Source organism: Fusarium musae, chromosome 3 (genome assembly GCF_019915245.1).
Source record: "Fusarium musae strain F31 chromosome 3, whole genome shotgun sequence".
Taxonomy (NCBI): Eukaryota; Fungi; Ascomycota; class Sordariomycetes; order Hypocreales; family Nectriaceae; genus Fusarium; species Fusarium musae.
This window is the reverse complement of record NC_058389.1, coordinates 4,040,283-4,060,287: the sequence shown is the minus strand read 5'-3', so window position 1 is coordinate 4,060,287 and position 20,005 is coordinate 4,040,283. Positions and strand designations below refer to the sequence as shown.

The 20,005-nt window shown below is 50.3% G+C and overlaps 4 protein-coding genes across 4 annotated transcripts; 2 read left to right on the top strand and 2 right to left on the bottom strand.

Moving 5' to 3' along the window:
* Nucleotides 1–1,047: 1,047 nt before the first annotated feature.
* On the top strand, nucleotides 1,048–2,010 carry J7337_004673 (uncharacterized protein; the record flags this gene model as incomplete). The annotated part of the gene is made up of 1 exon (XM_044822365.1): nucleotides 1,048–2,010. The coding sequence occupies one exon, from the start codon at nucleotides 1,048–1,050 to the stop codon at nucleotides 2,008–2,010; it is 963 nt and encodes a 320-aa protein (XP_044683698.1).
* A 2,744-nt stretch (nucleotides 2,011–4,754) lies between these two features.
* J7337_004672 (uncharacterized protein) lies at nucleotides 4,755–5,517 on the bottom strand (the record flags this gene model as incomplete). Its single annotated transcript, XM_044822364.1, has 2 exons — nucleotides 4,755–4,835; nucleotides 4,891–5,517. 2 exons carry the CDS (start codon nucleotides 5,515–5,517, stop codon nucleotides 4,755–4,757), a joined length of 708 nt encoding a protein of 235 aa, XP_044683697.1.
* Nucleotides 5,518–6,585: 1,068 nt separating this feature from the next.
* Nucleotides 6,586–7,294, bottom strand: J7337_004671 (uncharacterized protein; the record flags this gene model as incomplete). Its single annotated transcript, XM_044822363.1, has 2 exons — nucleotides 6,586–7,087; nucleotides 7,143–7,294. 2 exons carry the CDS (start codon nucleotides 7,292–7,294, stop codon nucleotides 6,586–6,588), a joined length of 654 nt encoding a protein of 217 aa, XP_044683696.1.
* A 10,614-nt stretch (nucleotides 7,295–17,908) lies between these two features.
* J7337_004670 (uncharacterized protein) lies at nucleotides 17,909–19,686 on the top strand (the record flags this gene model as incomplete). The annotated part of the gene is made up of 5 exons (XM_044822362.1): nucleotides 17,909–18,186; nucleotides 18,237–18,295; nucleotides 18,346–18,385; nucleotides 18,446–18,973; nucleotides 19,023–19,686. 5 exons carry the CDS (start codon nucleotides 17,909–17,911, stop codon nucleotides 19,684–19,686), a joined length of 1,569 nt encoding a protein of 522 aa, XP_044683695.1.
* Between the last annotated feature and the right edge of the window lie 319 nt (nucleotides 19,687–20,005).

Sequence of the window (20,005 nt, the reverse complement as noted above, 5' to 3'; positions counted from 1 at the left end):
TGGCTGCTTTACGTCTCGCTACGCGAAACTCAAAGCATCCGCCATGAGCTGCAACCCCTGGGAAACAGAGCGCACCATCTCATTTAGTAAACAAAGGGAGCGAGAAGGCTGGAAGGGTCCGCTAAGCTGGCACTTGACTTGCTACTAAGCTAAGGATTTAGTTGCCGCAGCTGTACAAGGCCGTTGTCGAACTGATTCATGTGCTGATTTAGCTACGGATCGGCGGCTCAGAAATAGAGATTGGGCGAGACAATGTGGCTCAATACCGACGCTAAAGTGAGGAGCCGGCACTTGTCTTGTCATAACTGTCTTTGGTCTGGTCTGTTGCATATGCACCTAGAATAAGGCCTAGGTTCAATAGGGCCTTTAGGCATTGCAGTGCATTGTAGCTCATGAGGCTCCACGAGTTGCGGAATTGTCTTTGCTGATGATAGGTGGTCGGAATACGGTCCCGGGAATATGATTGGATGAAACAGTTCCTTCTCAATTTGAAACATTTTCCATCGTCGCTGCCCCATCTACAGCAGGTAACATTAGTAGCCACAAGGAAGGCAGGACAAAACAACCCCACACCAAACTTGATGACTTTCACCTTCCACTTGCACATGCCCCTCAGCTCTCTAACCCTCCTCGGGCAGGCGGGATCCATCTTTTCCACATGACTCGGGTCGTCTCAATAACAGCAGCTCAAGTTGACAACTTCTTCACCGCAAGCTTAACGTGTCAATACATATTGTGAACGAACCATCCTTAAAGTTTGCGGCGTCACCGGCGAATCCTTGTGCGCAAACGTTGAGAAAAGCAAATAAACGGACTTGTTTCGATCGTTGCTTTTGCGCTCGGCCTCTTTCTGACGCTACCTACAGACACGCGGGCCATCGGCTTTCGGCTGCCAATACTCACCCCTGACGTGACAATTCAACTACGGGGTACTGATACTACTACATCCTCAACTACACACAGACAGCATCATATTGCGAAAGCAACACCGGCCTCGATTCAGCCGCAATAACCCGTTCAGCAAATCTCTTCCAACCCACCTTTACGATGGCTTCTCACGCTAGCACTCCACACATCACCATTTTGGGCTCCCTCAACATGGATCTCGTTTCCTATGTCCCACATCATCCCCTTCCTGGTGAAACCCTCACCTCAAACCATTTCAATACTTCGCCAGGCGGTAAGGGCGCTAATCAAGCTGTTGCTTGTGGCAAGCTCTCTCGAGACTCGGACCTGTCCAATCCTTCGGCTGTCGTCTCTATGGTGGGTGCTGTTGGCGCCGATCCTTATGGCACCCTCCTGCTTGATAGCCTGCGCTCCTTTGGCGTTGCTGTCGATTCTGTAGCCATCCGCCAAGACCAGAAGTCTGGCCTAGCTATCATCATTGTGGATGAGCCCTCTGGCCAGAACCGCATTATCTTGTCTCCTGAAGCCAATCACTCTCTTCAGCCTGCTGAGTTTGAGACCCTTCCTGGCCCCCGTCCTGACCTTCTGATCATGCAGCTCGAAATTCCTTTCGATACTGTCATGCAGGCTTTGAAAGCTGCCAAAAGGGACGGTGTTCCTGTCCTTCTCAATCCAGCACCGGCTCAGCCCTTGCCTATGGATGCCTACGATGGGCTGGCCCATCTCGTTGTTAATGAGACCGAGGCCGCCATTCTTGCAGACTGTGCTGAGTCTGAGCTTGATGACCTTCAAGGCTTGGACCGCATTGGCCGTGTCTTCATTGATCGCGGAGTCCACAATGTCATCATCACCCTCGGAGGTCGTGGTGTCTATTTCGTCAATAAACAAGGCCAGAGCGCATTGCTTCCGGCAACTAAGACGAACGTAGTGGACACCACAGCCGCGGGTGATACCTTTGTTGGTTCTTACGCCCTGGCCGTTGTAGCCGCCAAAGACGGCCAATTTAATATCGAAGCAGCTGTCGCGGTAGCCAATCGAGCTGCTGCCTTGACCGTTGCGCGAAAGGGTGCTCAGGTCTCTATCCCCTGGAAAGACGAACTTTAGACAAGGTAGCAATACCGCCTTCTTCGTAGACAATCCAACAAAAAGCATTCGAATCTCACTACGTGTACAGTTTCTCCATTTTGTCTACTACCTGGGTCAGTCTAGAACCATGACGCCCATCCCCATTTGCTTGCATCCTTTTTCCCTCTGCTGCGCGCTGGCGATGCTCCTCGGGGCTCCTCCACTTCCCGCTCCCTTGTCGTTATTGACAAGCCCGCCATCAAAGGTAATAAGCCCCTGAGGGTGTCGGCGCCGAGCGACCGCCTCTTCCACAACGTGCTGCTGTCAGATTTGCCAGAAAGGGTTCTTCGGCCTTGAGTAGCAGGAATACTAGTTCCATCTCGGCTGTGCTCTTCTTCCGGTCGTGTATGGGCCGAATTGTTCACCCCCGCGCCCCTAAAGGTTCTCGGCCCTGGGAGACCTTCACGACTCTGCCTCGACAAGTAGCTTGATGCATAGCTGCCACATCTGGATGACCCTTGTCTTAATCTCTGATGAGGTTGGGAGTGCTTTCCTCTATCATCGAGATCGACTTCAGTGCAGTCTCGTTGAAGGCTTGCCTTTCTGGGAGGAATCCGAGGCGTAGGGCTATGATTCCAAGTGGGCTTTCCATGTGTTCTATAGCCTGTCTTTTCTGAATACTTCTGTTGCAAACAGTATGTTTGCTCTGAATCCTTGGGGTCGTATTTTGCTGCAGCAATTTGTGCCATTACCTTCCTGGCGCTCATGGTCCCCCAGTGTCTCTCTACCAGTGGCAATAGTGGGTTGGATCTTAAAACCGGAGCAGGAGACCAAAGCGACATGGCATTGTGGAGTTTCACGGAGGCTGTGGCTACAGTCTCAATCTTGCTGTGCATGCTGAACATGTCGTCCTCCACAATTCCCGTATCTTGACACATGGGAAACGCCGAATCTCGATATGACAGCCGCACGGTCATGTAGCTCACGGTAGAGTCACCTAACTCCTCCTTAAGCGCTTCTATCAGGTTGTCCGATTCTAACCGTGAACACTTCTGTCTGCATTGCCGCATACCCTTTGAGACACGGACCTGCACGTGAGCTAGAAGAAAGATGCTTGATCCGGGGTCCAAGCGGTGACTATTCCCGTGAATCAGCGTGCGCCTTGGCCAGTATGGCAATCTCGTTCATTTGTGTACTTACATGGGAAAGGGCTGTTCCTGGAGAATACGGACAACCGAAGATTTCTCCGTTGGCAGAATTTGGACGTCCAAATCGTTGAGACCACCATCATCGCCAATATCCCCAGCTATGTATGCCGTCAGTCTTGTTTGTTCAAGAAAGTGCCCTTTATGCGTACTCTCTTGGCCACATTGCGTGAAGCCAGCAAGATCCGTGAACAGATCTGGCCGCTCCTAATGGGCCCCTGGTTGGCTTTTCACTGAACTCTCCGGCCAGCGTTTGACAGAGACCTCGATAGCCACCCAAAATCTATGGCAACCTTCTTCGATAGTCGTGGCCTCGGGTGTGATGGTAATCTGTGGTGTTGGCCAACGTTCTAACCTTGGCCTGGGCAGTGTCTTGAAGAACTCGGTCAGTGCCATAGGTGGACTTCCTCTGAATAGTGGCGACTCCTCTTCTCGGCTTGCTGCATGAGGCACCAGCGGTAACTGTGCATTAGACATAAAAGCCCTGTCATATATATTGGCCAGAGGAGGGCGGACCTTGACTGGACGCCGTAGATCATACACCCCAGGCAGTTCACTCGATATCGGGGCGGAGAACGAGTGGCCTTGCCCCGATAGGTCCCCGGGCTCTGGGCGCGTCTGTCTCGTTTTCCTGACTGATAGCTGGGGCGAGGGCGTGACCCCCAAGCGTAGGGGTGGACTATCCTCATTCTGCACCTAGCATTTGGCTTCCCGCAAGGTTGAGCTTCCTTGTTCTCCCATACCTGGGTCATCATGTGGCCATCCTAAGTTTTCTTTATCTGCATCTGCTTGTCCCGGGTTGATCTTGCGCCTCTTGGCCACTGTGAGAGACCCATCCCCCTGAATTGACCGCCTGTGTTTAGAGCTACCTTGGTTAGAATGGTTTGCCGTATTCATGTTCTCGTCAGCTTTCACAATTCTCAAAGGACTCGGCTTTTCGCAGGCAAAGCTAGGATCCGAGGCGCAAATGCCCCAGTAGGGAGGATCTTGGTAACTTTGGTTCGACATCATGATGTATACTGTAGTGACTGATGAGACTGGTCCTTCTCGATAATGTTTATCTCTGAAATGGAATCGGTAAACCTTTTATTTGGGCGTTGCGAGTCTCATATAGTGTATGGTCAACGATGGTGGCTGTTCCGTTTCGGTCAGGGAACTTGTACGATGCGGTAGGTAATGTAAGATTGCAAGAATGTTGAGAACGATCAAAGATTTGAGATGCAACAGTAGCATGCTTTATGCATACAATGAGGAGGAAGACGATGTTGTTGTTGTGATGAACATTCTTGGTTGAGATTCAACTACTGGAGACGAACGAAGCATAAAGCAACCTAAGGTAGTTTGGGAAGGTTCTTAGGGGTATCAGAGTTGCTCTTGCTCTTCGAGCGAACAGAATAAACCGGAAGATCATGCTATGCTAAACGTGAGGCAATAGGTGCAGAGTTACTGCCCTGATGTCGAGAGCAATGCCTTTGAGCAGTGGCTACCTAAGGCACAACTGCAAGGCCGCATCTAAATCAGTCGAAAACATCAGAGACTAAAATATACCTAGGTAGGGACTCTAAGGTAAGCTGAAGTTCATGTAGCTTGCCCAAGTGTTCGACGCAGATTGTCCTTCACCGAATCGATATCGGTGTCCTCCATCGCAAGAAACTTGATCTACACAGAATTAGTAGAGCTCTTTCGCTAGTCATGATAGGGGCAGAAGACATACCAGGTCATCTGAATTCTTGGTTTCTCCATAGAGGACAGGCTCTGACAAGCTTGCAGAAACGTTCTTCTTAACTCTGTCCTCCCAAACTCCATCCCAATTCCATTCTCCAGGTCGTCTTGGCGTAGCCGTAGATGACCCCGATTTTACGCTCTCTGGCCTGTTCTCGCTCTGCTCTTGTTCCTTTTGCTCTTCCATCGCAGTTGTATCTTCCGCCAACTTCCCCGTTGCTTTGCGGTGCGTTCTCCATGCGTGCCAAGCTCCTGGGTTCCCTGCCGCCGCGAGGGGTACAGAGTCGAGAACTTCTTCTGTATCAAAGGCACTGCGGATGTAGTGTAGAACTTCATAGGCCGAGACACTCTTTTTTCCAGTGCGCACATACGAAGGTATTCCTGATGATGGGTTTGCTGATGTTGTCGAGTTACTGGTCGAACCAGGACTCGTCACTGGCGCTTGTTTCGCTTCCACCATACTCCGTCGTCCTCGTCCGAACCAGTCCGGGAATCCATGGCGCAAGCTGAAACCTCCTGGCGGTAATCGCTCTTGATCCGACGCGCTCACTGTGCCGCTTTCTTGGATGTCGGTTGTGTACATGTATGTTGTCAAGGGTGTGATGAGAGGATGGAACATGTCTGTTGAGAAGACGACGAGAGGTGGGAGTTGAGGATACGAGTCGGGAAACGATATTTGAAATCTGAGTATAGCAGGGCAATAGGGGCCTATGAGAATCACGAGATCAGCATCATATGCCAAGGCCTTGAGTCGAGGAAGCATGCAAGTGTTGGTTACCTTTGCGAACGAATAGAACACCAGACCAGAGCGTGGCATCGCCTGGGGTTAGACTAACAAATATACCTTCAGGGCATGCTTGCTTGAGTCCAGCACTAGTTTACATGTCAACACGGTTACTCTATAGTATGTCTTGTTAGAGAACAAACAATTCTGAGAGGAGCTGCTGTTTGCGCAGCGATGGCAGTGCGCTCATATTATTGAAAGGCGGCATTGGTGTTGCAGGCGCGATCGCGTATCAAGATGCTGTGTATCGTGGAGTGGTATTATATCAGGAACTAGACGTAGGGTTATGGACTGGCTTCAGAGATCGTGTCGCATCTGTCTGTGGTTGTTAGATCTCCAAGCTTGAGAACTCTCGGATGCTATCTGGCAGGCGGTGAAGGCTTACACCTAACAATATGGTGGGGTGTATCCATGCACTGGAAGTCGTGAACCAAATACAGGTCAAAGAAAGATAGCATTACAATGGAGAACTCTTTTTAATAATACATTTCATTTCTTTTCGGTGTTTATGGGACCTTCAGGGAATAGAGGCACGTTGTAATGCGTATCATGACAGCTTTAGATCCAAGGTCATGATACCGCTTCCACTACCCTACAGTTGCGCAGATTCTGCCATGGGCTAACCGCGGGGTCATCCATCTCATGCTGGTGGGGTAAGTTGTGATATCACGATGCCGGAAAAAACGAATGAGAAGCATTTGTCTATTCAAATCCTATTCTCTGAGTATCTTCCTATAGACTCATAATCGTAAATCGTAGCAGCACCTTCATCTCAACAAGATGCAAGCCATGGTCTATTCCCAAGCAAGTACTCCGTCATGAAACTTTTAAATTCTCAGCCATGCATGTTCTCTTCTCATGATGGTATCTCGCAAATGCCAATAAAAGAAACAAAGCCCAGATCTAGTGCCCGAGACGCTGCTCGATCTTGGCCTTCTCCTGTGCCCGGATCGTGGCCATATCGTCCCTCGTAGCGTTGTACGAAGCAGTGACTTGGTTGAAAGGGTTGTCGGGGTGCTTCTCGAACTCCTTCCTGATTCTGGTCTTCCTCTGATCCAGGCGTAAGCCGACACCGCTGCCGTCCTTCTTCATCTCCTCGAGTCGTCGCTCTTCGTACTTGGCTAGTGCGGCGGGAAATCGGCGTTCGGGATGTCGGTCGACCTTTTCGTCCTTGCCGCCTGTCAGAGCCAGAGCGTCGAGAGCATTGTCGATACCGGATGCACTGATGGCAGAGGGCTTATCGTCGCCGTCGAGCTGCGCAAGATCAAGACCGCGCGACTTCTTTACTGGAGCCTTGGACTTCTTGGGGGCCTTTCCAGGGGTGTTGGCGTCGTCTTCGGCCTCGAGAGCAGCTTTCTCGGCCCTCTTCTTCTCAGCCTCAGCAGCCTTGGCAGCTTGAGCTTCCCTAAATGCGATGTCAGCGACCCATAGCTGCGCCCTCAAGCGACATCAGGACTCACTTCTTGGAGTTGTTCTTGGCACCCTTGTTCCACTTCTCCTCCTCGGCAGCTTCTTGACGGGCGTCGTTTGCGGCCTGCTTCTGGGCGGCAGCCTCGGCCTTGCGAGCGTTGCCCGCTACCTTCTTGCTGTTGTCACCCTTCTTGCCAGCCATTGCGAAAGCTCGGAAAGTGGGTGATGCGTTTGAGTGGTGGGGACGATGTCAACGTGGGACGAGTAGTAAATCGAATCGGAGAATAGTAGACAGGCGTGCGAAACGGAACGGGATGCTCGGATGTTGTTGCTGCTAGGGAGAGCTGAAGAAATGTTGCTCTCCTGGGGTTTGTCTGCGGTTGAGTTGGAAAAGTTGCGATGTCGTAACGTCGGAGTCAGAGTCGGAGGATGGTGCCCAACTCAGGTAATGACGGATGCCTGGGTCCTGAGTTTCTGGTGTACTGTGTGAATATATGCTTTTTGTGACTGCTTCTACTGTGCTATATCTAACAATCACTTATACGGATGGATAGCTAGAGTCTGCTTCCATAATGATAACATTCTTAAAATTCATGGTGTATTAACTGCTTGGAATGCCTAATACTCTACTAACAAATCGAGTGTCTACCCTCTATGATTGAGTAGGTGGTATGGCAGCCATAATTTCTCAGTCTCAACTCTCAAGGTTGATATCAGTCTTGGCCATTTGCAGTAAATATCGGCGAACTTGATCATGGGCAAGATAACAACACGCACACAGCCATCCAATTCATGATACCACGGTATCACCATTAAACCTGGGAAATATCGAGTAGCATCACATCAGCATTAGTCCACTACTCGTCACGCTCGCTTAAAATGCTCCGCGACGCTTTTGTCAACTCATGACGTGAACTGTCATGCGCGAATCAGAGCCTGTAAGTTGTGAGAATTGAGAGGTACTTGGACGGACTCGACAACAAAGGCCTTTGCCCTTTTGCCTCACACTGCAGTAGTATCATGCCCCTGCCTTACAGTACAATACCAGCGACTTGCATCAATAGTCGAACCAGGCTGCTCACATGCTGACCCTTCAGCCTCAAAAATACATGGGCGCCTTGCATGGGTCAGTTAGTTCATGGTCGCACAGAGCTTCGGGTTACACAAGCAGGGGTTCTTAATGGCTTGTTGGTGTCGATTAGTGTTAGTTCGATATTGCCAGACGAGACGAGACTACAAGTGTGAGATCAAGACTGAGAGTGAGGAAATAAGGCTATTGAGCAGGCCGTAGCTTGCGATTGACTTTGAAGATCCCGTCACCCCAACATCATCATCTCGCACCACTCACCGTTTGCCTTGTATCGCGCTTATTATCTATCCATACCAATCAACTGCTCATGTTTCAGCAACGACTATTACAACGAGGCGTATCACAATCAAGCCACCCGCTTTTTGTTAGAGGCAACATGTGGTTGTCAAGTTAGACTATGACAACCTCGCAGACTTATACGGTACTTGGCTGGCTGTAATCGGCCCGTGACAACACCAACAAGAGATCTCCATGATCAATATACAATTTGAGTACAACTTTGCCTCCCTCTTGCATTTCCCGAACCGCGGTATCGGGACGCTCGAACGGTCACATCACCCAAAGGGGAGTTGTACGCCCACAACAGGCAACCAACTCGGATACTCGTCTATGAGATGGGAGCTGAATCCATAACCAATATTGACAATCAAAGGTTGGGGGCTGACAAGAACTTGCACCTGTGCTTACCGCACATGACAACGAATCCTTTCCCCGGAATTATCGGGTGTAGAAACATGCGTGACGGCATGAACATCAACTCACCACTATCACTTGCGGTCAGCATATAACGCTACTATGATTTCCATTCCTAGATATCTAGGCAGCCTGCTTACGCTCAACCGAGCCGTGCAGACCCTTGAAGCTTCGCCTTGCAAAGAAACACATCCTGGGAATAATGTGACTCAGTAGGTAGCACATTGCCAGCAATGTTTCGAGATAACACGTCAGGATGGTGTACCCAAGCGAACGTGCCTTGCTAGTTCAGTGTCCGTAGGAAATATCAACATTTGTTCCCTTGACATTCCCGTTTCAACCCTGCTATTCTGCAACCTCACAGTCGAAATCGCGAGACAAGAACCGTCCTCACCGATAAGTGAGACTTTGAGATACGTCAGATTAGAAGGCACGGGGCTCGAATATCCCTTGGCCCGGTTTCTCCATTTGGTTGCATGCATACCGAGAAGTGAGATCCGTTGGGGGAAGATCCCTTAAGGGCTGAAAATAGCAAACGATCCTTGTAAATACGTATCCTTCCACTGCGAAGTCGTATCCAAATCGTCGTGTAACATGGAATAAGGTGGCTTTTATTTCCGTCCTCGGGTTTCGGTGTCGTTTCCTGAGAGGACGAGTTACGAGTTGATCAGGTCTTGGCCTATGTGAGACCCAAGAGGTTGAATATAGGGTGTTTTAAGCTTGATTATGTGAGTGACCGTGTTTCAGCATATCAGAGAAATGAAACATTTTATTCCCGTCCAATTTCATCAAGCACTGACTGGCCTGTATTAGTGATCTGTCACCAAGGAACCATAGGAGAGGGTGGTTGAATACTACTATACCTATGCCTGACCTGCCAATCACAACAACAAGCATATAAGTCTCAGTGTCATGAACGGAACAGGCCGGTCTTACTGAGCCAAGGATTCCCAAGAGAACCATGTTAGCAACAGCAGAATAAGACGGGAAGCGAACTTTGAGGGCGCTCATATGAGTTCTGACAAAGCCACCAATTTTCCATGTATGTACTGTATGTACGGAGTATATAGTTGCAGACGGAGATATGTACGGATACATACATGCATACAACACACTTACATCCCGTGAAGCCCGGGCTGCTCACTCACTTCGTCAAGGGTGTAAGTAGGCTGCGAGACTGTGCCGTCTGAGCCCCAGGATTAATGGGCTTCACGACCAGGATGTCACGTATTCTGACGACTCTTTTCTCTTTACACGCGAGAGTGCATGATTGAAGCGAGAAGTGACGAATCACTCAGCCATGCAAGCAGGTGAACTGAGGAGAGGAGGAGAACTCGTTTTCGTCTCGGGACTGTAACAATGCAATACTGTCACCGCCGCCCGCAGCATGAGAAGCGTGAGCATCGCAACACTGAGGATATGTTGCCCCCCCCGGCTCCCTAAGCGAGCACACTACACTCATGCACGCCCGTGGACTATGAGAAGAGAGCCCCTGCTGTGCAACGTCGGCTCTCAGTCATGGTGTTGTTGATTTATGCGGGGAGCCGGTGAGATCCAAGCGCTGTTGGTGAAAGATTTTGGGCTGTTGGTCTGGCAGCAAAGAATAAGTTAGGTGGTACAGTGGTCTGCTAGGGCAGGGTAAGGTAAGGCAAGGCAAGGCATCTGAGTCAAAGCCAAGGCAGCAGAAAATGGCATGGGGTGCTCAGGGATGGATCGACAGCAAGGGACCTGGAACAAGACCAAAGCAAGACAGACAGGGCAGAGAGGAGCAGGGGATCGGACTTGGGGAGTAGCAGTAGGGTAAGGGTAATAAAGCAGGCCTCGTTTGTGGTGAGAGTGGAAGTGTATCCGTGATGTAATGTAATGTAATGTGATATGGATGCTGCTGTGAGTGAGTTGTTCTGGTGAGCGAGGTCTAGGCTGGTCTAAGTCGGTGAGGTTATTTACGTTCACCGAGTTCAGCATCATCCGACAAAACAACCTGGCTCTTTTACACCGTACGAACGGCAAAGATGTTATTGACATATTTTTTTTATTAGTGTCTAGTATTTGCTTTTGTACTATGTGGTTAGTGAACAAGGCTGCAGGCGGGAGATTATGTTTGGGCTGGACTTTTCCTAGGCCGTCCCCAAGAAATGTCCAAAGAAGCAAAAAACAGAAAGAAAAAAAAGGGAGGATGACCCAGTGATCTGGATCAGCCCTTGTCTGTTTTCCTGTAGTAACTACCATAGCCTCAGGGAGCAAGAAAACACCGAACCTTGATGTAAGGTGTCAAAATAAACTTAGCAAAGAACACCCTAAACTTAGGCTAAATTTACTTAGTATTTTTTATCGCTTAGGGTCAAGGTCCTGAGTTTTCTTTCCTCCCCTACCTAGCATAGACCACCAGATCAACAGTGAGATGAGATTCAATGTTGGAATGGCCAATCTCTGAACATCACAGAGCGCTAGGCACTGTAAATCTCCAGCCCACAAATAGCTAATAAAACATGCCAAACTCAAAAGTTGAGTGTATGTAACCCCCTCATATCGTATCGCGACAAAGTCAATGCGGCCTCATCTCAGAGCGAATGGACGTCATCAACGCAACGGCGCCAAGCGATCACTATGACGGATAACGAGGCAGCGGGGCCGAGTGTAGGGGCTCTTTTTTATTTTTCAGGCTCTAATAGTCAAACTTACAGTGAGTGCCCGAGTTGGGTTCCATTGTTATGTTATTTCTTGTTATAGGTAGAGCCTAGGTAGAGAGCCTAACGTAGAGAGGGGAGGATGTATGTAGACGAAACTCTACTGGGTAATAATCTTGTTGATTGTTGCTTAAGCTTTTGTCTAGTCATGACTAAACCGGTCAGAAATTTGCTTTACCCGCGTGCGTGCGTAGAGGAGGCAGAGGTTCCACAATCTCGACTCAGCTTGTAACTTGTCTGTGAGTTATTGGTGATAATTCCTCATAAAACAAGGAGTGATAGTGGAGAGGACAGCAACAACAACAACGACAGCAACCAGAGACAAGAGTAATTATGACCAGTCTCTGTATCATCATCACATGATAGTCTGATATTTTCTTTTCCCCCTCACCAGTAGCATCGTCATCATCATCAATTTGTCATGTCGTGTCGTGTTATGTTGTGGTGTCGCGGTTAGAGTTGCTCGACTACCGCAACCGCTACCACTACCAGAGTTAACGTAGGATCTGTAACTTCTGCTTGCGGTCGAAAGGGATGGACGGTCCAGATCCAATTCGTCCGGATCGTCAAAGGATGCTTCCCCGTTCATGGAGATGGATATGCAAATCACGGGACCCAGAGCCGCCGTCACCCTCTCTCTCTCTTTTCTGCTGTAGTTAGATCCTTACACAGCTGATCATACCCAGTAACAAAAAGCAATTGTCAGTCACAGGCAAGTCAAAGGGCCCAAAGAAAGAGACAGACAGGAAGACACAAGAAAATTGAAATTACTGGCTCTTCCTCCAGCCTCACTAAAATCACCCCCTCCCGTCCCGTCGTGACCTTGTCTACCTGAGGTTTCCCCCCCCCCCCCCCCCCCCCTCCACCCTCACTTCCTCTCAGAGCTCTCTCTTTTTTTTTTTTTGCCCACCCGCACGTTCGAGTTCGCAAACCCACGCTAAATTCATACCCTGGCCCCCTTTTCGAAACCTTCGAGAATTTCTATCAAGAACCGGGGCGAACAGCGGTCAGACCCCCTTGTTTTGCCTAGGTTTTCCCACTCTCTCGCTCCCCCTTGCCTTGCGACAGGTTCAGCTTCTGTCCACGACCATAACCGTACCGGGACAAGGGCACTTGAGATCCCCGGAACCCAAGTCAAGTCAAGTCAATTATTCAGAGGGTGCGTGCGCTCGCTCGCTCGCTCTCCTCGAAGCTGACGGCACAGTACGTACGGTCGACGCCGAAAGGCTTGCGGGGTCATGACAATCAACACGAGATGACGGATGGATCCTCTCATTTCTTCCATGATTGAGGGAACAATCGATAATCCAATCCAATCCCCCAACACACACTCCAGCCCGCCGTTGTACATACATATACATACATACACACACAAACTTGGTGTTGGTCCGAAAGCGGCATCAATAAGTAAGCTGCAACCAACGCCCGAGACGTCAGAGCGTTTTCAACCGTCGTGCAGATGCTTCCAATACATACGGCTGCATACATATCCGTACATACAATACAATACACACACATGCACATACATATGCAGATGCTGCATGTCGGTGGTTTAAAAGTGCACCATCGCGATAATGGATGGATAGATGGATGGATGTGACGATACGGATACTTCATAGCGAATTCCAAGACATTGCATCGTATCTGGCCCTCCCTGCCTTGAGCGATTCGTTTGGATCGGGCCACCCGGCCTGCTGGGTTTGACGTCGCCCACACTGCTTTTCTGAAACAAACCCTACTCGATTTTTCTGCTCCTCATCCTTCTCTCTTTTTTGCCTGCCTCACTTTTTTCTTCCCTTGGACAGGCGGGGGTGTCTTAGTCCATCTGTCATTGCGTAGTCTAAGAACAAGGGAGGCTTTTTTACCGAGACTACCTCATTTGTACAATCGACGAGATGCATCAGATCAACCCAGCCCACCGGGTCGCTTGTCCGCCGCCCCCTTTTTCCCCTGAGGCCAGCTCGTCCGGCTCTTTTCTCGTGGCCACTCGGCTTCTCCCCTTGGGCGGGGCGCCATGCGACAGGCTCCAAGAAAAGTAGTCTTCTGGTAGCACGAGACCTCCCGCGGCGTGCCTAGCTGTACCGGCAAACTGCCCTGCATCCACTTCAGCGAGGCCGGAAGCCAGGAAGTCCTTCCGGGACTTCACAGGGATTCAAAATGGAAAAGGCACCCAATGCTATTGGATGGCTGAGAAGCGCCGAGCCCGACTATGACGACAATGGATGTGCATTTCACCCACGCCTGACGCGACACCTTATTCTTCTGCGGGCGAGCGACGAACCATTTGAGCGAAGCCGAGGTTGTTCAATTTGGGTGGTGGTCGAGAGCTGTGAAACTATCGGGGAGAGGGGAGGGAAGAAGAAGAAAATTTTGTCATGATTGTCTCAGGCTTCACCGACGAAATGACTCCAACACTTTGACTTGCATCTATGCAAGGCGGATCTGACACCTACTCGGCAGGCGGATGAAAGCGTCCACGTCGTCGGTAACCATTGGAATCTATTTTCAATCACCTACTGCACATCATGCATACATATCAAAAGGAGCCGCGGGCGCGTGTGAAACAGGCGAGTGATACAGTGCTATACCGCTTCCGTGACAGGGAGCCGCGAGCTTCGGGTGGGGGGCCCAGGCCTAGGTTTTAGCCACTTCCTCTGTGACACCAGACGAAGTCGGACCTTGACTGGGACTGCGAGCTGGCACAAAGTTGACAAGTCAAGATGCCCTTGCCTTGCCTTGCCTTGCCTTGCCTTGCATCTCCCCGGGTCGGCAGTATACAGCCCCGTGCCTTGTCTCAAGACTCAATGCCGACATTCGGTGTACATATACGGGGACAGGCATGATTGCAGCAAAAGGGCGACTCCCGAGAGGATCGCATCCAGAATTCGAAGCTGCTTGCAGACTAATTAAAGACGATCTAAATTGTATCTGTGGAGTAGGCTGCACTTCCGGCAGTCTTTGCTACTCGGGGCTTACGGCCCAGCGGGTTGGGTGCGAGTGGGCCAATTTGCTTTGACGAGCTCAAAGTCGAGTCAGATCCATTTGCTACAGATACTGGCGTGGGCCTCTCGGTGACTGTACCCTACAGCTTCAAGGTTCAGAGCCTTGACTTGAAACCGCTGCATTGATTGCTGCATTTTCAAGCCCAACACCGTCAGTTTCGTCTCCCATGCTGGGCTCACAATGTGTGGCTTACGCGCCGCAGCAGCTACTCCACGTGCCAGCAGTAGGCGAAGGGTCTGGTGCACCATGGCGGTGACAATGTCTCGGGTTCCTGATCAAAATCTCACACCTCGATTGTTTATTCCCTTGCTCGCTCACCCGTGGGTGGCTCCCTTCTGTTGACCCTACTTTATGGGGTTCCGGGGATGTCAACGAGGGCTTCCACTTCAAAGAAACATGTCGTGTGCTTCTATTGGCGCCTGGCTTGTATGACGTTAATGCACCTGGGGGAAGTTTTCGATGGTGATGCGGCAGACCGACATATATGACTCTAAATTCAAATTTTCTTAGTACAGGACCATCAACGTCAGCCACGTGTCTGACAGATGGACGACACGCCTATGTCAGTCAGGCTTGAATTTTTTTTTAATTTTTTTTTTTGGCTGCAACACGTTTGAGATTTCCAATTTGTCCTTGCCTGTCGGGAAGCTTTCATGAGAGCCGCTGTCAGGGAACCTTGCAATTTCCAAGGTGAGAGGCCCTGCTCGACTGGGGATGGTGGCCGTATCGGTCACGAAGTAGGTTCGACATTCTACATACAGATTCCTGCGACCTTGGCATCACTTACACCTAGACTTTTCGGCCTAGTCACGTCCTTTCTCGGCCGACTGATATGCAAGAAGGAATTTCTACTCCGTATTCCGAGGTGGAATCTCCTGTGTAAGTTTGACCTCGTGACAAGCACAAGATAGGTTTGGAGTTGCAGCTCGTTTTCGCGATATCTAAAGATATCACAATCGAGCTCTTGGTCAGTATCCCGGTAACTCTGTCTTGCACACCGATCAGAGCATGATACTTAATTTGTCCTTGTCCTACGCGTCATTCTCGAGCTCGTATGCAGTGGGCAGTGAAACATGGTTGAGGTATGACAAGGCTGCGGTGTATCGACGTTGCTGGCAATGCAGGCAGATCCCGAATGACTCCCTCATGCATGGAAGTCGTCTGCTGACTATGTGCTCCATCGTTCTGGAAAACACCACAGGAGCTAGAAGGTACGGCATAAGATGTTTGCTCCAGACTTCCCGGAACGAATGGCCGGCGGTGGGTGTGAGAGAAGAACAAAGAAACACCAAGCGAATAACACATCATCAGAGCCAGCATGCTATTCAAGGAAAATACCATGTAAGATGGACGGATGCCTAGGCCTGGCTACGACTGACGGGGTGAGCTGGCTGAGAACGTGGGGGACGACAATAACAGCCTACATATGAAAGAGACAACAAAAACATCGCAACTCCTATCACAGCAGGCACTGGACTGATATCTGATTCTGTTCTACTCGAACCGACGTCATTAGGCGCCGCATCGAAATCGCACGCCGCAACGCCAAGGCTGGAATAACGGCCCATGGCATGGCATGGCATGTGCTTTGACAATTGGTGGTGCTGGCTGACTGACTGAGTGACTGTGACTGACTGATGGAAGTCGGCTCCGCTGGGATCTCATTACTGCTGTACTTTCTGCCCGTCACCAAGAGGATGAGAGGTGTGGTCCCCTTCCGGGAGGTCTTCCCTAGTAACATTATCGCTCCACAGCCAGGCTGAGGCGACCCCGGGGATGATTTCCGTGTGACGAGCCCCCGGGGGCCGCTGCTCATTACTCACTGTACTGCGTTCACCGCCTCCTAAACCTGCCGCTGCTGTCCTGTCCTCTACAGCGGCTGTGCGGGTTAGTGCTGTTTGATGCAGCCAATGCGATAACATGGAAGTCAGTTGACCGTATTTCAGGTTGCTGATGTATGTTTTGCACGCATAAGCCAGTTTCGAAACAACAGAATGATGTGTCCATGGAAAGACAGGACTTTTGGCGAAAGGGAACACTCGGACATGCGCTTAGCCACAGCGGAAATACCGGGGTGCAGTTACGGACGGCACTATTCGCTATTGGCATTGGTATTTGGGTTGGCTTGGTTTGTTTTCCAGCCCCATTCAGTTTCGCACCCAACAATTAAGCTCGAACCCAACCGTCAGTCCATGGCGTTTTGCTCGACACACATCCCCGTGGGCGTCCTTGAGTGGCTTACAGGGGACCAGAGACAGAAGAAGGATACCCCTGCAGAAGTACTTGCTGGGTACATACGCTTAGCTCCTTTGCGTCTCCGTCTCCCTGGGACCCAGCCCCTGCAGCCCAAGACTCAAGGCCCAAGACCAAGTCCGCCCTGTCAAACTGGGATGGATGGCTGCCCGTGGTGCTCTAACTTCTGGTGCCTCTGGGAGCCCTGAAAGCTAGCCCCACTGCCCAAGAATTTGGCCGTTCGCCGCATCTCACAGCACAGAGCAGCGCTGCGAAGCATGGACACGACAGGAGATTTGCCCTTTGCCCATTTGGCGCGCTCATGTCACCGCTGGTTCCAAGCTTGGGGTCTAGTAATTAATTCTATTCTGCTCCAGAAGATGATCATTGTGACAAGTCCATGTACCCCAGTCCCAGTCCCAGTCCCAGTCAGTCTGAGGGCGTGTTGCTCACCTTCACTTTCACTACTAACACTCCATCCTCATACATACCTCACCTACTCATTCTCCATACTCCATACACTTCTTATAAGTGTATCCACCCCATCTTTGTCCTTCTCTTTTCCTTCCGTGAACCTTCTATAACCCTTTAATTAGTCTCCCTTCTCCCTCCGCCACCTTGATTCTTATTCTGTGTTCTTTCTCTATCTCTCACTTCAGCTTGAGTCTTTGTCAACATCTACAATCTGTTGCTACTTGGGTTGGACATCTACACCAAATCACTTACTTACACACTTACATACTCGACGATATTCAGCAACCTACCGAAGCCACTTGTCTCATGCTCTTAGGCTTTACGAAACGGATCGATCAGACTTGCGAATAGTTCAGAGACACCATTTTCACCAAAAGTTGAACATAATTTTACCAGGGGACACCCATTGAACAACAAGACGAAACTTCCCGGGAGGATCACATCTAGAAAACATGGCGAGGAGTCGTCAAATGACTGCGGCCAACCGCGAGGCCGCTGGCCGCAATGAGAGACCGCTTCCCCCGTTCCCCGCAAAGCAGATGTTTGTTCTAGGTACGGAGCTCAGCTTACATGACTTTCGCGACACTGGGTCTAACAATTGGCAGCCTGCTGCAGAATATGCGAACCGATCGCCTTCATGTCCATCTTCCCCTACATCTACTACATGATCCAAGATTTCAACATTACCGATGATTCCAACAAGATTTCAGTTTACGCCGGCATGGTCACCTCCGCTTTCACATTGGCCGAATTCTCGACAGGAGTTCTTTGGGGACGTCTTAGCGACAAGATTGGCCGAAAGCCAGTGCTTCTCTTTGGTCTGCTGGGAACTGCCCTGAGTGTCTTGGTTTTTGGTTTCGCCCCCAGTTTGCCAGTCGCACTCTTTGCGCGCGCTCTCGGAGGTCTCCTCAATGGGTTTGTTTTTTCGGGAAAGATACTTGGAACGCTCAATTAACATATTTCAGCAACATTGGCGTCCTTCAGACAACTGTCGCCGAGCTTGTTACTGTCAAGGAACATCAACGTAAGTTGGATCTCAAAATCAGATGAGAATTGGGCTAACAGATCATCCAGCCCGAGCTTATACTATCATGCCCATGGTGTGGTGCATTGGGTAAGCCATACATACTCATGCAGTCATTGACAGCAGTTGCTGACTGGATTACCTATTTAGATCGATCGTTGGGCCTATGATTGGAGGAGCTCTCGCACGACCATGCATCAGCTACCCCGAGATCTTCGCTCGTGGAACCATCTGGGACCGATATCCCTACCTCCTCCCTAACCTTTTCAGCGCCGCCACTGTTTTCTTCGGAGTCATCATTGGGCTTCTCTTCCTGGATGAGACCCATGCTGAGAAGAAGTCCCAGCGAGACCGTGGACGTGAGATTGGAGATTACCTCGCCAGCTGGTTCGGTGGAGTTGCTAGCTGCAACGGACGAGGCCGCTCTCCCGAGAAGCAGGCTCTTCTTGACGGAAAGCAAAACGTCCAGTATCTGTCGACCAGCGTTCGCCCTGGCTCTGCCCACTCTGACGAGGCCCTGCCCGCTTACCGAAGCCAAGAGAATTCGCCCCGACTTGCTCCTCAGCCTGACACACAATCCCTGAACGAAGCCCCCTTGGAACCAATTGTGGTGCGAAAGTCCAAGACTTTCACCAAGCCTGTCATTATGAATATCATCTCTTATGGCATTCTCGCCTTGTAAGTTTCGCCTCACCGAAAGTCATGCACTCTCTAACACATATCACAGCCACACTATGACTTTTGACCAGCTTTTCCCTGTTTTCCTGAGCACCAAGCGGCCTGAACACCCTGTTCACGACCTCCCTTTCAAGTTTACCGATGGATTCGGCCTCGAGACTAAGATGATCGGTGTCATCATGTCGGTTCAGGGACTTTACTCACTCTTCTCCAACTATCTCATCGTTCCTCCAGTTACTCGACGACTTGGATCTCTCCGCCTCTTCCGAATCCTCGCATTCTCGTACTTTGCGCTCTACCTGGTCACACCCTATCTTGTGCTGCTCCCCGAATCTATGAGAATGCCGGCTATCTACCTCCTTGTCATCTGGAAGTGCACCTTCTCCACCATGGCATACCCCAGCAACGCCATTCTGCTGGCCAACTCGGCACCATCTAAGCAGGTCCTTGGAACGATCAACGGAATTGCAGCCTCAACTGCCAGCTTGTGCCGTGCTCTGGGCCCAACCCTGTCTGGTCTCCTTTACTCTTGGGGTCTTCAGACTGGATACTCTGGACTGGCTTGGTGGTTCAGCGGACTTATCACCATTGTTGGAGCATATCTCAGCTCCCAAATTACCGAGGGCGGACCTCAGGAAGATGTGCTGCCTGAGGAGGATCCTCTCTTGGATGAGGGCCTTTTCACCGACTACGACGAGGAGGAGAGCGTTTAAGGAAATAATCAGCATGAAGCAACAACAGCAACATACGGCTTGGGTTTTCACCGGAGTTTGAATGTTTCGAGCAATCGAAGAATCGAAACAATCTGGCGTCATTTCTTTTAGGGACGAATTGTATAAAGGGCATGCGAGGCCCATGTGGAAAAATACCCCCTTTTTTCTTCCAACACAGCGATCAGGCATGGGACAGGCGTTTTACAACAAGAGGGAAAAAAGAAGATGGATGAACTTAGGAACTCATTTCACGAAACATAGACTATGGATTCATTCGAGGGACGAAGGATTCAACGACAAAGTAGAAGGATGATTGATA